General features: G+C 46.5%; 2 protein-coding genes across 2 annotated transcripts in view; both read left to right on the forward strand.

Annotated features, from left to right (window-relative positions):
* Nucleotides 1-630: 630 nt before the first annotated feature.
* ift46 (intraflagellar transport 46 homolog (Chlamydomonas)) lies at nucleotides 631-4545 on the forward strand. Its single transcript, XM_046064476.1, has 5 exons — nucleotides 631-1175; nucleotides 1694-1989; nucleotides 2209-2302; nucleotides 3429-3560; nucleotides 3675-4545. The coding sequence occupies exons 1-5, from the start codon at nucleotides 1047-1049 to the stop codon at nucleotides 4026-4028; spliced, it is 1005 nt and encodes a 334-aa protein (XP_045920432.1). The 5' UTR covers nucleotides 631-1046; the 3' UTR covers nucleotides 4029-4545.
* Nucleotides 4546-4563: 18 nt separating this feature from the next.
* si:ch73-71d17.2 (RPA-related protein RADX) overlaps nucleotides 4564-11975 on the forward strand; it is a 16529-nt gene continuing 9117 nt past the window's right edge. Inside the window, exons 1-11 of the mRNA XM_046064437.1 lie at nucleotides 4564-4674; nucleotides 5513-5624; nucleotides 6608-6797; nucleotides 6868-6983; nucleotides 7063-7191; nucleotides 7314-7480; nucleotides 8797-8953; nucleotides 10381-10489; nucleotides 10772-10863; nucleotides 10967-11092; nucleotides 11170-11274. Of these exons, the coding sequence (XP_045920393.1) occupies nucleotides 4612-4674; nucleotides 5513-5624; nucleotides 6608-6797; nucleotides 6868-6983; nucleotides 7063-7191; nucleotides 7314-7480; nucleotides 8797-8953; nucleotides 10381-10489; nucleotides 10772-10863; nucleotides 10967-11092; nucleotides 11170-11274 (1366 nt within the window). The 5' untranslated portion in view covers nucleotides 4564-4611. The remainder of the gene's footprint in view (nucleotides 4675-5512; nucleotides 5625-6607; nucleotides 6798-6867; nucleotides 6984-7062; nucleotides 7192-7313; nucleotides 7481-8796; nucleotides 8954-10380; nucleotides 10490-10771; nucleotides 10864-10966; nucleotides 11093-11169; nucleotides 11275-11975) is intronic.

Consider the following 11975-nt stretch of genomic DNA (forward strand, 5'->3'; position numbering starts at 1 on the left):
TTGGTGAAGGTGAGGACCTGGTCGTACATCTGACCCAACAACATCACATCCAGCTCCGATATGTACATAATAATAACAACAATGGTAATAATAACTTACTCCTGCATCCTTTGCACTCTCCTCATTGCACTATTGTCTCAATCTGTCTGTTTTGTTCACAGTGTGTACATACATGTGATTATTATTGTCTTATTGCATTATTGTATAAGTAAACACATTGTGAGCATTGTACAATCCAGAGTCAAATTCCTCGTATGTGTACACATACCTGGCAATAAAGCTGATTCTGATGTACAATGTAGGCTACATTTGTTTCTTAGACATTTACATTGAATTGCATGTTTTCTTACTGTGCAAACAAACCTTTCTCAAAACATTTTTATTTCTCATTTAACATTTCTTGTTGCGAGCTATTTTTCAGAACCATTTTAACAAATAATTTTAAAATAAAATAATAAAAAGTGGTGCGGACAAAATCGTCCATGTTAAAAAGCTGTGTGGACACGTCCCCGGTGTAGGTGACACCTGTGGATCCAGACCAGGAGGCTGAGCGCTGGGAGGACAGGGTTGATCAGAATCTGGAGATAGTTTGATTTTTAGGACCGACTGTGAAATGAAAATAAATCCTGAGGGGGGCACTAATGCACCACCATAGATACCAACTGACGTAAGACGTCCCGTGATGCACTGCGTGGCCTGTTGCCAGGATACAGAACGTCCACCTCGGTAGCTAGCTGCCGTCGCTAACGGCACTTTGACGCAGATACACTCCGTTAGAGGGACATTTAAAACATTTAAAACGCATAAAGAGAGTCAGATTATTCGGTTACACCCGGTTTACACCGCGGGTATGTTGTCTCGACCGGTTTGAAACCTCCGGTGTCTCGGCTTGATGCTAGGTGGCTAATGCTATCCGGAGTAGTTAAAGTAAACGGCTGACTAACGGCTGACTAACGGTTAACAAAGTCGGCCAGTCACACGGTTTAAGCGGTAAAGCGCGTCTAACCGGGAGGTAAATGTGTGCCCGGGTGGTCCGGTAGCGTCTCATGGAGCGGGCTGACCGGGACAAAGACGCCAGACTGCTGAAGAACCAGCCGTACGACGAGAGCCTGGAGGTGGCCGACTCCGAGGAGGTGGCGAGCGTCTGCAGCCCGACTCCCCGCAGCCAGCGACAGGTAGCGACTCCGGCCCTCACCGGGAACATCCACGGCTCCTCAGCCCGCCTCCAGGCTGGCCCCGGCCGCAGGGTCCTGCTGCTGTGTGCCTGAGATTATACTGTGTATTCATCAGAAATACCTGCAAGAAGTACTTCATTAGTAAAAGTACACAAGTGTTCTCGTGTGGTTAAAGTAGCAGCAGTAAAAGTACACAAGTGTTCTCGTGTGGTTAAAGTAGCTGCAGTAAAAGTACACAAGTGTCCTCGTGTGGTTAAAGTAGCTGCAGTAAAAGTACACAAGTGTCCTCGTGTGGTTAAAGTAGCTGCAGTAAAAGTACACAAGTGTCCTCGTGTGGTTAAAGTAGCTGCAGTAAAAGTACACAAGTGTTATGGATCAGGTTTATGGATCGGGTTTATGGTTCGGGTTTATGGATCAGGTTTATGGATCGGGTTTATGGATCGGGTTTATGGATCAGGTTTATGGATCGGGTTTGTTTGAGCCGGCCTCCTCTGACATCACTGACTTCTGTCCTTTAGTCCAGGAGGAACAGGAAGGGGCGTGGCCTGATGTCGGCCAACAGCGGCAGTGACGAGTTCGATGACGACCACAAGCCCCTGAGGGCCATCCAGCCCACCGGCGGGCTGCCTGGGCTCAGTCCACACGAGGGGGAGGAGGAGGAGGAGGAGGAGGAAGAGGAGGAGGACTCTGATGAAGAGGACTCTGACGATGACGACGAGCCCAGCGAGGCTCCAGAGGGGGCGTACGACCCCGCCGACTACGCCAACCTGCCCGTCAGCACCGAGATCAAAGAGCTGTTCCAGTACATCACACGGTGAGGATGCTGACGTACTGTCTGAAGTGCTTCGCTGTTATCCAGGTCAGGCTGGATCTCAGGGTAGTTGGGGTCGTTTTCTGGGTATGAAGTGGAAAACAGGGTGAATGTGTCTCCAATCAAAATGTATTTTCCACCTGGTGCACGGGGGTTTTACTTTAGCTCGCATGTTAAGTCGCTGACAGACTCGGTGACGTCCTCCGTCATGTGTGCCCTCAGCTACAGCCCTCAGTCCGTGGAGCTGGAGCACAGCCTGAAGCCCTTCATCCCGGACTTCATCCCGGCGGTCGGAGACATCGACGCCTTCCTGAAGGTACGAACGCACCCTGGCTGCAGAAACAGGGCGCGCTCAGGTAGCTCCGCAGGCGTCCGTCTTTATTTTAACTCACAGGAACTAAAGACAGTGTTCGTTCATGTGTCCGCTTGTCCGTCTGTCACATAACTAGGGCTGACTCCAAATACTCGAAGACTCGATGCTTCGATAGGAGGAGCCTGATCTCACAGTCGAAGCTTCGCAGAGCCGTTAAGAAACGAGGACCGTACCACTTTATATATGATATGGGGGTGCTCAGCGTTTACATAGAATTGCCAGTTTCCTCCCAATAAGTTAATCTACAGCCTGTTATGATTTAAAGAACATATAACGCTGTAAATAAACGTGAAAAGAATGTAATGAATCAAGCACAACTCGGCACAAGACCAGTGAACGGCAGGTGAGCAGAGTAGAGTGTGCAGGTGAAAGTCATTAACGTGACTTTGATTTTATCGATCATGTTAAAGTTCAGCAGCAGCCGCATTCACTCATTAAACAGCTGTCTGTGCCCAACAGGGAGAACCGCACGGACCGTCCGGAGCTGCACTTCTGCATTCCCGAGTTCCGCCTAACATTACGTTATCAGTTAACCTCTAAAGCAGCGGTTCTTAACCTGGGGGGTCGGGAGAATTCTGCTATAGTCACAAAAATAGAAAACAAATAATTTAAAAATAACTAGATGGACTAAAGTTGTGAATCACTTTGGGTGGACACTGTTTAATCCAGCAGGTGGCGTGACGCCAACCGCTATGAAACGACACAGACAGCCTCAGGCCCCGATCACACAGAAAGCGCCCTGCGGGTTTGAAAACGCGAGGCGCACAGCAATGGCTTTTGGTTGAATTTAGAAAAGAGCAAAGCGCTGCGGTTTTTTAATGTTGCTAGGCAATCACTGAATCCTGTCAGTCAAATCAAAGATTATAGCGCCAGCGATCTGTAATTTTCATATTAGCAGAAACTCACAGTTCTGAGTCTTTTGTTGCTAAAAGCATCTTCCAAACGCAGAGCGCCTGCTATGGCACTGATTGAGTGTATGAGGTGTACAAACACGCAGAGCGATGGGTGCAGAGGATGAATTTCAAACATGTATGTGACGATAAAGTACCTTTACCTGTGTGGCGTTCAGGTGCCCAGGCCGGACGGTAAACCGGACAATCTGGGTCTGCTGGTTCTGGACGAGCCCAGCGTGAAACAGTCGGACCCCACGGTGCTGTCGCTGTGGCTGTCAGAGGAAACCAAACAGCACGGAGCCACCGAGGTACTGCTGGTGGTCACCCAGCTGGGTCTCACCCTCACGCCCGCCATGTTTAAACAGCTCTTTTAAGACACAGAGCGTTCATGTTTTTAATAAAACCCCGTCTCTCTCCTCCAGCTGAAGAAGGTGACGAGCGTCGCCAGTCCTCAGAGCAACCCCCGGGCGGTGGACAGCTGGGTGGAGAGCATCAGCGCCCTGCACCGCTCCAAGCCGCCGGCCAGCGTCCAGTACGGCCGGGCCATGCCCGACATCGACAGCCTGATGCAGGAGTGGCCGGCCGAGCTGGAGGAGCTGCTGAGCCGCCTGCAGCTGCCGCCCGCCCGCCTCAACTGCGGCCTGGCCCAGTACGCCGACCTGGTCTGCGGCCTGCTGGACATCCCCGTCTACAGCAGCAGGATCCAGTCTCTGCACCTGCTGTTCAGCCTCTACCTGGAGTTCAGGGACTCGCAGCACTTCACCCGCCGAGCGTAGAGACCGCCAAAGCCTGTGACAGCTGTTTCTGACCTTAAAGCTGCTCGTTTCTATTTACAGATACTTTCTTTACTGCTTCCAATGATAAAACACCTGGTCATTATTTTTATTATATTAGCAGAAATCTTTGTTTCTTTTTGTCTCTTATTCCTCCATAACTTCTTATGTTCATTTGCCTTTCTTCATGTGTTTGAAGGCGTAACAAATACAAATGTTTAAAGTCAGTAAAGAGACATTTCTGCACATTTCCAGGTTGGAAGTCAGCTGCAGTCAGTCTCTCTCAGACGAGTAACTCGTGTTTGTGTTAGAATCGTTTTAGCACTTATTTTTTCGTTTATTTCTGTTCAGCTCTTTAGTGTTTCTTCTTCTGTGTCTGAGGGTTTAGGTTTGATGTTGCAACAACTCAAAAAGAAAGTGTGTAAATATTCCGTGGCAGATTTTTAACGAGAATCACATTTAGATTTCACTGATCCACTTTGTGATAAATCTTATATTAAATCCATGAGAGAAAAAAAAACCCTCTGCCTTTGTGTCTTTCTCCCACAATGCACTGCACTGTTATTGTTGGGACTGCCTGTCCAACATGGCGGCTCCTGGCTGCGTCTTCCACAGAACCCTGACCCGGTCCAGACCCGGTCCGAACAAGGTCTGCACCGCAGTCATCGTCAGCATCATCATTACTTTTTAACAGAGTCTTTATTGATTGATGTGTCGGCGCTGTAACGTCAGCTGAGCGCGCGCTGAAACCTCCCTCTCTCCTCTGGGTTCCCGCTAACATCGTCCTCCTGCTCGGATACAACGTCAACCAGACTCTCTGCAGATATCTACCGATTTAACGTCGCTCTGCTCATTAGCTGTCCCGCTCCTCCTACTGATTATGACTTGAAGTGTTCCTTAAATAAAGAAGTTCGGCTCACATTTAAACAGCCGGTTTGCTTTAACTGGATCAATAAAACGCGGTAGCTTTTAACAAAGGGTCGTTTCCCCCAGTCTGCTGTGATCAGTCACTTTAAATCCAGGTTTTATTTTAACAGATATGGATTGGCCGAAATTGCCTTAAGACCCTAAACATTTAGGGAACAGCTCGGTTTGTGTTGCAGACGCGTTTCTTTGAGTAGTTAACCCCGACAAGCTTAAATTATCTGTTTTTTGAATGGGGTTTGGCGAAAGGAGGAGCGCGGTTAGCTACCTGACACAGCCGCGCTCTCACCATCCAGCAGGATTTAAAAACATCCAGCTTCACTTTCTAACCTGTTGTATTGCTACAAAATAAATCTACCTACATACCTATAAGTTATTAAGTATGAAATGACATTTTGTAGGTTTAGTTTTGGGTTTATTTAATGTTTTCTCTTTAAAATCAACACACGTTAAACTGACAGAACATCTGGCAATGATGATGTACTGAATCACAAAGAGCTTCAAACTGCATCACCAGGCACTTCTTCACTAATTATACTTCTTTTGTGGTGGTCGTCTCGCAGGTGTCCTCCTCGTCTCCTGCCGTCTGCAGGGAGTCTCTGTATGTGGTGGACCTGCAGCGGTACAGCAGAGACCAGGGGTCCTCGGTCTACTTCCCCCAGGCTGTCCTCAACGGTGGGTGCAGGACGAGACGGGACGACCGTACCAGAGGGCTGTTTCACAGAAGCAGAACCTAGAAATAACAGAGAAAGAGCTGCTCTTAACTGAAACTGTTGATAACGTTACCAATGAAAGAGTTAAGCTACTTTTTTATTTCTCAAATAAACAGATGTACACTTTAAAGTCAGCAGACATTAATATGTCTCTCAGGAATTGTATTAATTACAACCACTAATCCACACACACTAAATAGGATATATATATTATTGGCCCATAGGCAGGGGGAGAGAGAGAGGCAGGAAGTCGGTGATGAGGTGCTCAAACAATATCATGTATTTGTAACAGGACCCTGAGGCTCCAAGGCCTGACAGGTAATGCAGTAAGTATAACTGAATCCACACTTCCTGCTGCGCTAACTGATGTGTTTACAAACTGCCAGATGGACCTAGATATGGAGATAAAAACAGACACTGAGAAAACTGAGTTGGAAATCTAGAGACTTGAAAGAGAAGTGATAATTTGCACACTGTGAGCACGACTCCACAAACTTAAAATATATTAAAATATATATATTTAAAAAGAGGGAAATAGAAAATAAAACAGGATAAAATATAATTTTAAAGAGTTAAATAGGAAATAGAAACCGTGTAAAACAGGACAGTAAAAGTCACAGTGCAGTGCACGACATTAATCCACAGCCTTACATTAGACTTAATTAAAGGCAGTAGAGCTGGGCGATACGGCCAAAAATGTTATCACGATAAAAACATCTGAAACGATTCGATATCAATAATTATCACAATGTCAAATCATTATTTCTTTCAAGTTTCAAGGCAGATTTATGCTCCTGAGTGAAAATTGAAGAAACCAGATGGTTAATTATGTGGTTAAACTTTTCTTCATGGTCAGAACAGGATAAACACTTGATGTCAAACAGTGGATCACTTCACAAATCTGACGTGGAACATTTAAAACTATTAACTGGTTTGTGTCTCCAGGCGATGACCTGTTCGACGTCACGCTGACAGACGGGGATTGCAGGCTTCGGGTGACTCTGGATCCCGGTCTGAACCGGCTGGTGGAGAGAAACGTCCTGCGGCCCGGCTCGACGCTGTGGAACGCCACCTTCACCCCCGCCATGACCGCTCAGCTCCCAGAATGCCCCGGGGCCTCGGCAGAGACGGACAGGTGAGTGAGGACAGGTAGCCTCTCCTGATGGGACGCGCTCGGGCCCGGTTTAATGCTCCTGCTCCTGCAGCTACAGACTGGCGAGCGTGGAGGTCAGAGGCGGAGCCCCAGGTGACCGTGAGGATGAGGGGGGCAGGAGGTTCGACGTGGACTCTCTGCCCTGGTTTGGATCGTCAGAGCCAGCAGGTAAGACTGTGTGGCCCCCCCATCAGACAGAATCCAGTCCCCGCTGCACCGTAATGATTGTGATTGGTTGATCTGGCAGGTCCTGCGGTGCCTCTGAGAGCCAATAGGAGCGTGTTTCTCCCCCTGTGGAACAACGTGGACTACAGCGGGGAGGTGTGGAGGGAAACCCCGCCCACTGAGGAGGGCGAGGACGAGGAGGAGGAGGAAGGTCAGTGTTTACTTCTGAATTAGGTGTTTATCTTAATTAAGTTTTACTACGACTGTGTTGTATAAAGCAAAAATGTTTCTGAAGTGAATTTCTAAATGTAAAATCAGCGTGTGTGTTGACAGCGCTACGACCCGCTGTGACCGTGTCAGAGCTGCGTGACTCCTTCCTGTCCAGTCGCCGGGGCGTTGCCAGGGGTGCGTTCCAGCATCAGCTGATCGTTCGCATCATCAACAAGTCGCACCTGATGTATTATGGGAGAACAGACCGCAACTGTGAGTGTCCATATAAGGTCAGAGAACGCGCACACACACACACGTCTGACATGTGAAAGTGATTTAGTTCCAAAGTTCACGTTGGTTTTGTTTTCAGACTGCACCGAGCGCCATAAAGAACTAAACAATAATGATAAATATCGCAATATAACTTTCCTCAATAATAATATAATACATTTTTGATTTAATTCATTAGAATCACGAACAACGTAGCACTTCATTTTTCTATTAAAATATTTATTTTGTTGGCCTGAAAAAAGATTAACTAATCATATTTGTTAAAAAAGATAATAGTTTTAAATGTTCCACGTCAGATTTGTGAAGTGATCCGCTGTTTGGCATCAAGTGTTCGTCCCGTTCTGACCATGAAGAAAAGTTTAACCACATAATTAACCATCTGGTTTCTTCAATTTTTTTCAGGAGCATAAATCAGCCTTGAAAGAAATAATGATTTGACATTGTGATAATTATCGATATCGAATGGTATGAAATGTTTTTATCGTGATTACATTTTTGGCCATATCGCCCAGCTCTACTCACAGCACCAACTTAACTCGAGGAACATTAGATCGCCGCTGCCGGCAGATTAGGAGGAGTCCTTCGAGCCCTGGTACCTCCACTTGGGGAGAGACCAAAGAGGCGAGTGGCAGTTTCTGGTGCGTTTGAATGACGTCACACCCGAGTTGACGCCGTCTCACTTACAGGTCGGCCAACCTCGCTCGGACAGCCGTTGTTTACAACTTGCCAGGTTAGCTATTGTTACGCTTGTTACGGTTGATTAAAAAAACGCATTGTACAGTATTTACGCAGACTAAACACTGCAGCAACACGTCTAGGGACAGCAGCTGGACAGAAGACACAAGTACAGTTCCAGTTGAAACTGGGAACTCATAAATTCTGACTTCCCAGTACAACTGGAACGCACCGCTTGCTTCCATAGTTCAAGAGAAGAGAGCTCTCACTTTTATAATTGTGTCTTGCTTTAAATGCATTTCTCCGTGCGAGGAAACTTCCTGTAAATGAAAGTCCGAACCACCAGAACTTCCTGTAAATGAAAGTCCGAACCATCCAACACCAGAAACGTGCAGAACGATGGTTCAGTATGATCCAGACTGAGACTACTTGTTTTGGTCTAACCGAACTTTGGCTGTTTGGTCCTGGGGAGGTTTCACACCTGTAATTTATGTTCAGATCAAACTGTGAAGTCCGACAGTCCGGAGCAAACGGAGCAGGAGTGAAAGGGTCAACAAAGGAGGACCAAAGATGGAACCATGTGGAACTCCAAACTACATTAACCTTCTCTCTCTCTCTCTCTCTCTGTCTCTGTCTTCAGGCGGTGCTGGAGGTGTGTGACCGGACAGGAAGTGTGTGTGTGGTGTTGTGGAACAGCGTGTGTGTCAGTTGGTATCGCTGTCTGAAGCCCGGTGACATCATCAGCCTGAGACGCTATCGAGTCAAACAGCATTACCAGGCTGAGCCGGACGATATAGGTACGCACGCACACGTATCTCACCATCTTAAGTCACTCGCTGCATCCTTTATGAAGTTCCCTCCCTCCCGAACCCTAACATGGAGATTACAGTTGGTGTTTTAGTGCCCACAGTACAGCCTACTACTGGTCTTACTCTGAAATTGACATTAGTTCTCAGTTCTGCTGACCTAAACTCTGTTTTTACCTTCTTTCGTTATCATCGCATACTTTTATTTCAACACAAACTGGCAAAATGTGGTTGTTGTAAAACTTCCGACCTGTAGTGTTTAGTCAAAATACTACAAAATGTACAAATATACACATCAGCAGGCTGCAGGCTGGTAAAAATTATAATTAATTATATATTAATTATAATGTGGGATTTAGCTGCCATACTCGAATATTCCACAAGGTGGAGCTCCAACCCAGTCAGTATGTGTTGGCCCTTTGACAGTTAGTAATTACCTCAATCAGAGACGCCACTCTGTCACATCCTCAATACAACTCTAGGGGAAAGCCTGTAACGCCAAAGATGGCGGTAATCCCGCCCCTCCCGCTATAAAGCCAATCGTCTGCTTTTAACAGCCAAAGCGGGAAACATATTTCAGCCAATTGTGTGGTTCCGCTGACGTAAGTTTTACTTTTACTGCGCATGCATGGAAGAGGTGACGCATGGAAAAGCGCTTTTTAAACCTTATTTTGGGGCAAAGTCGTCAAACGTTTTCAGCGAGTTTTATCAGATCTTACTGCTGATTCTATTCGTGTAGTTTTTATGTCCCGGTGACCTGTGAAAGTGCAGTTCTGGCTCTCTCCCCAGTCATTTAGACAGGAACCTGGTCTTGTTAGTCCGAAATAGCTGCCCGGAGGCGTTGCCAAGATGGCGGCCGAGTGGCATGACTTGCCTAGAAGGACTTTGGCCCAATCCACTCTAAATAAACAATCTACGATCTGCTGGTCCACCACAAGGGTTAGAAGATACTGCAACACTGTCACAGCAGCTCCTGATACACAGCAGACAAGAACATACACATTCAGTAAAAACAGATTAAATAAATATAAGACATAATAAAGATAGAAAAATAAATGTTGATTTTTTCTTAGGTTCGTTAGCATTAGCTCGAGTACATGAGCTAATTTAACAGTCTGAAGGTTCCAGCTGTCGGAGCAACTCGTTCTTTTGACAAAGTTAATAATTAAACATTGATTTATTTTGCTGCTTTGAAGAATGTGGCTGAATTATAAAGGTCCCAATCACATCACACGTTCCAGATGGTTAACCTTTTGTCGTGAGGAAACAAACTGAACAAACCTCTGTGCAGCCGGTGTCTGATGAACCTTCAGACTCACGGATCTGTCTCTCAAACTGGTTTCATCGTTTCACCGTAACACATGAAGGACGGTTTGAGTGTTTGAGACCCGTCGCTGTGTTTCTATTGTTCCGTCCAGAGATCAGCGTGAACAGCAGGAATCCTGCCGCTCGCATCGCTGTTCTCCCAGAATCCTCTGTTGCACCTGAACATCTCCCGCCTTCTCCGACCTACAGCTTCTACAGCAGGTAATGATGATCTTTGTTTATAGAGCACTTTAAAAACCAGCATCACAAAGTGTGTTAAGTTAGAAAGGCTGGTAAAACAAAACATAATTGTAACAACATGTAACATAATAAAGTAATTTCCTAAATTAGACTTCAAATGAGTTCATGTAAAATCAGGAAGCATGTTAAACGCTGTCAGTGTCTTTAAAATGAGGTGCAGTGACGGGCAGAATCTGTTTTGTCGGAGTTCAGTTGAAGGAAAGACGAAAACGCACACACACTCTGACTCTCTCCCTCTGTCAGCGAAGAGCTCCTGGACCGCCCTCACGGCGCTGTGTGTGATGTCATCGGCCTGCTGACATTCTCAGGGCGATCAGAGCGAATCAGGAGCAAGGGTGAGGGTTGCCGTGGTAACCAGGATCATAAATTGTGTCAGTAGTTTATTTTTTTTCCCACAAACACACAAGAAGTCATTTGAGTGTGTGTTTTTATTGGTAGATGGCAGAGGGGTGGAGTTCCTGGAGTATCGCTGGCTGCGATTGGAGGACGGGACTACCAGTCAGCCAATCATGGTGAAGCTGTTCTCCACATCTCAACCTGAGTCCCACCTGAAGCTCCACCCACGTGAGACGCACTCACACACACATGTTTCTCTGTGTGTCGCTGCTGTAGCTCTGTTGTGAGTCTCTCTCTGTCTCCAGTGTCGGTGGTGGTTTGTACCAGACTGAAGGTGATCAAAGCTGCTGATTGGACAGACGCCGCCTTCTACCTGACAAACACAACGTACACACAGGTGTACTGCACAGGTAACACACACATAGGTGTACGGCACAGATAACACACACACAGATAACACACACACAGATAACACACACAGGTAACACACACAGGTAACACGCATACAGGTAACACACACAGGTAACACACACACACAGGTAACACACACAGGTAACACACACACAGGTAACACACACACACAGGTGTACTGCACAGATAACACACACACAGGTAACACACACAGGTAACACACACACAGGTGTACTGCACAGGTAACACACTCACAGGTAACACACACATGTAACACACACACAGGTAACACACACACAGGTGTACTGCACAGATAACACACACACAGGTAACACACACACAGGTGTACTGCACAGATAACACACACGCAGGTAACACACACAGGTAACACACACACAGGTGTACTGCACAGGTAACAAACACACAGGTAACACACACATACATAGGTGTACTGCACAGATAACACACACACAGGTAACACACACAGGTGTACTGCACAGATAACACACATGTAGGTAACACACTCACACAGGTAACACACACATAGGTGTACTGCACAGATAACACACACACAGGTAACACACACAGGTGTACTGCACAGGTAACACACACACAGGTAACACACACACAGGTAACACACATACAGGTAACATACACATAGGTAACACACACATGTAACACACACACAGGTGTACTGCAC

This window comes from Micropterus dolomieu, linkage group LG12 (genome assembly GCF_021292245.1).
Source record: "Micropterus dolomieu isolate WLL.071019.BEF.003 ecotype Adirondacks linkage group LG12, ASM2129224v1, whole genome shotgun sequence".
In the NCBI taxonomy this organism is placed as follows: domain Eukaryota; kingdom Metazoa; phylum Chordata; class Actinopteri; order Centrarchiformes; family Centrarchidae; genus Micropterus; species Micropterus dolomieu.

Bases quoted from the DNA above. Each gene is read 5' to 3' on its own strand.
- ift46 (XM_046064476.1), top strand. From the start codon at position 1,047: ATGGAGCGGGCTGACCGGGACAAAGACGCCAGACTGCTGAAGAACCAG. The intron at 1,990-2,208 runs GTGAGGATGCTG...GTGTGCCCTCAG, and splicing joins CTGTTCCAGTACATCACACG to CTACAGCCCTCAGTCCGTGG. The intron at 3,561-3,674 runs GTACTGCTGGTG...TCTCTCCTCCAG, and splicing joins AACAGCACGGAGCCACCGAG to CTGAAGAAGGTGACGAGCGT.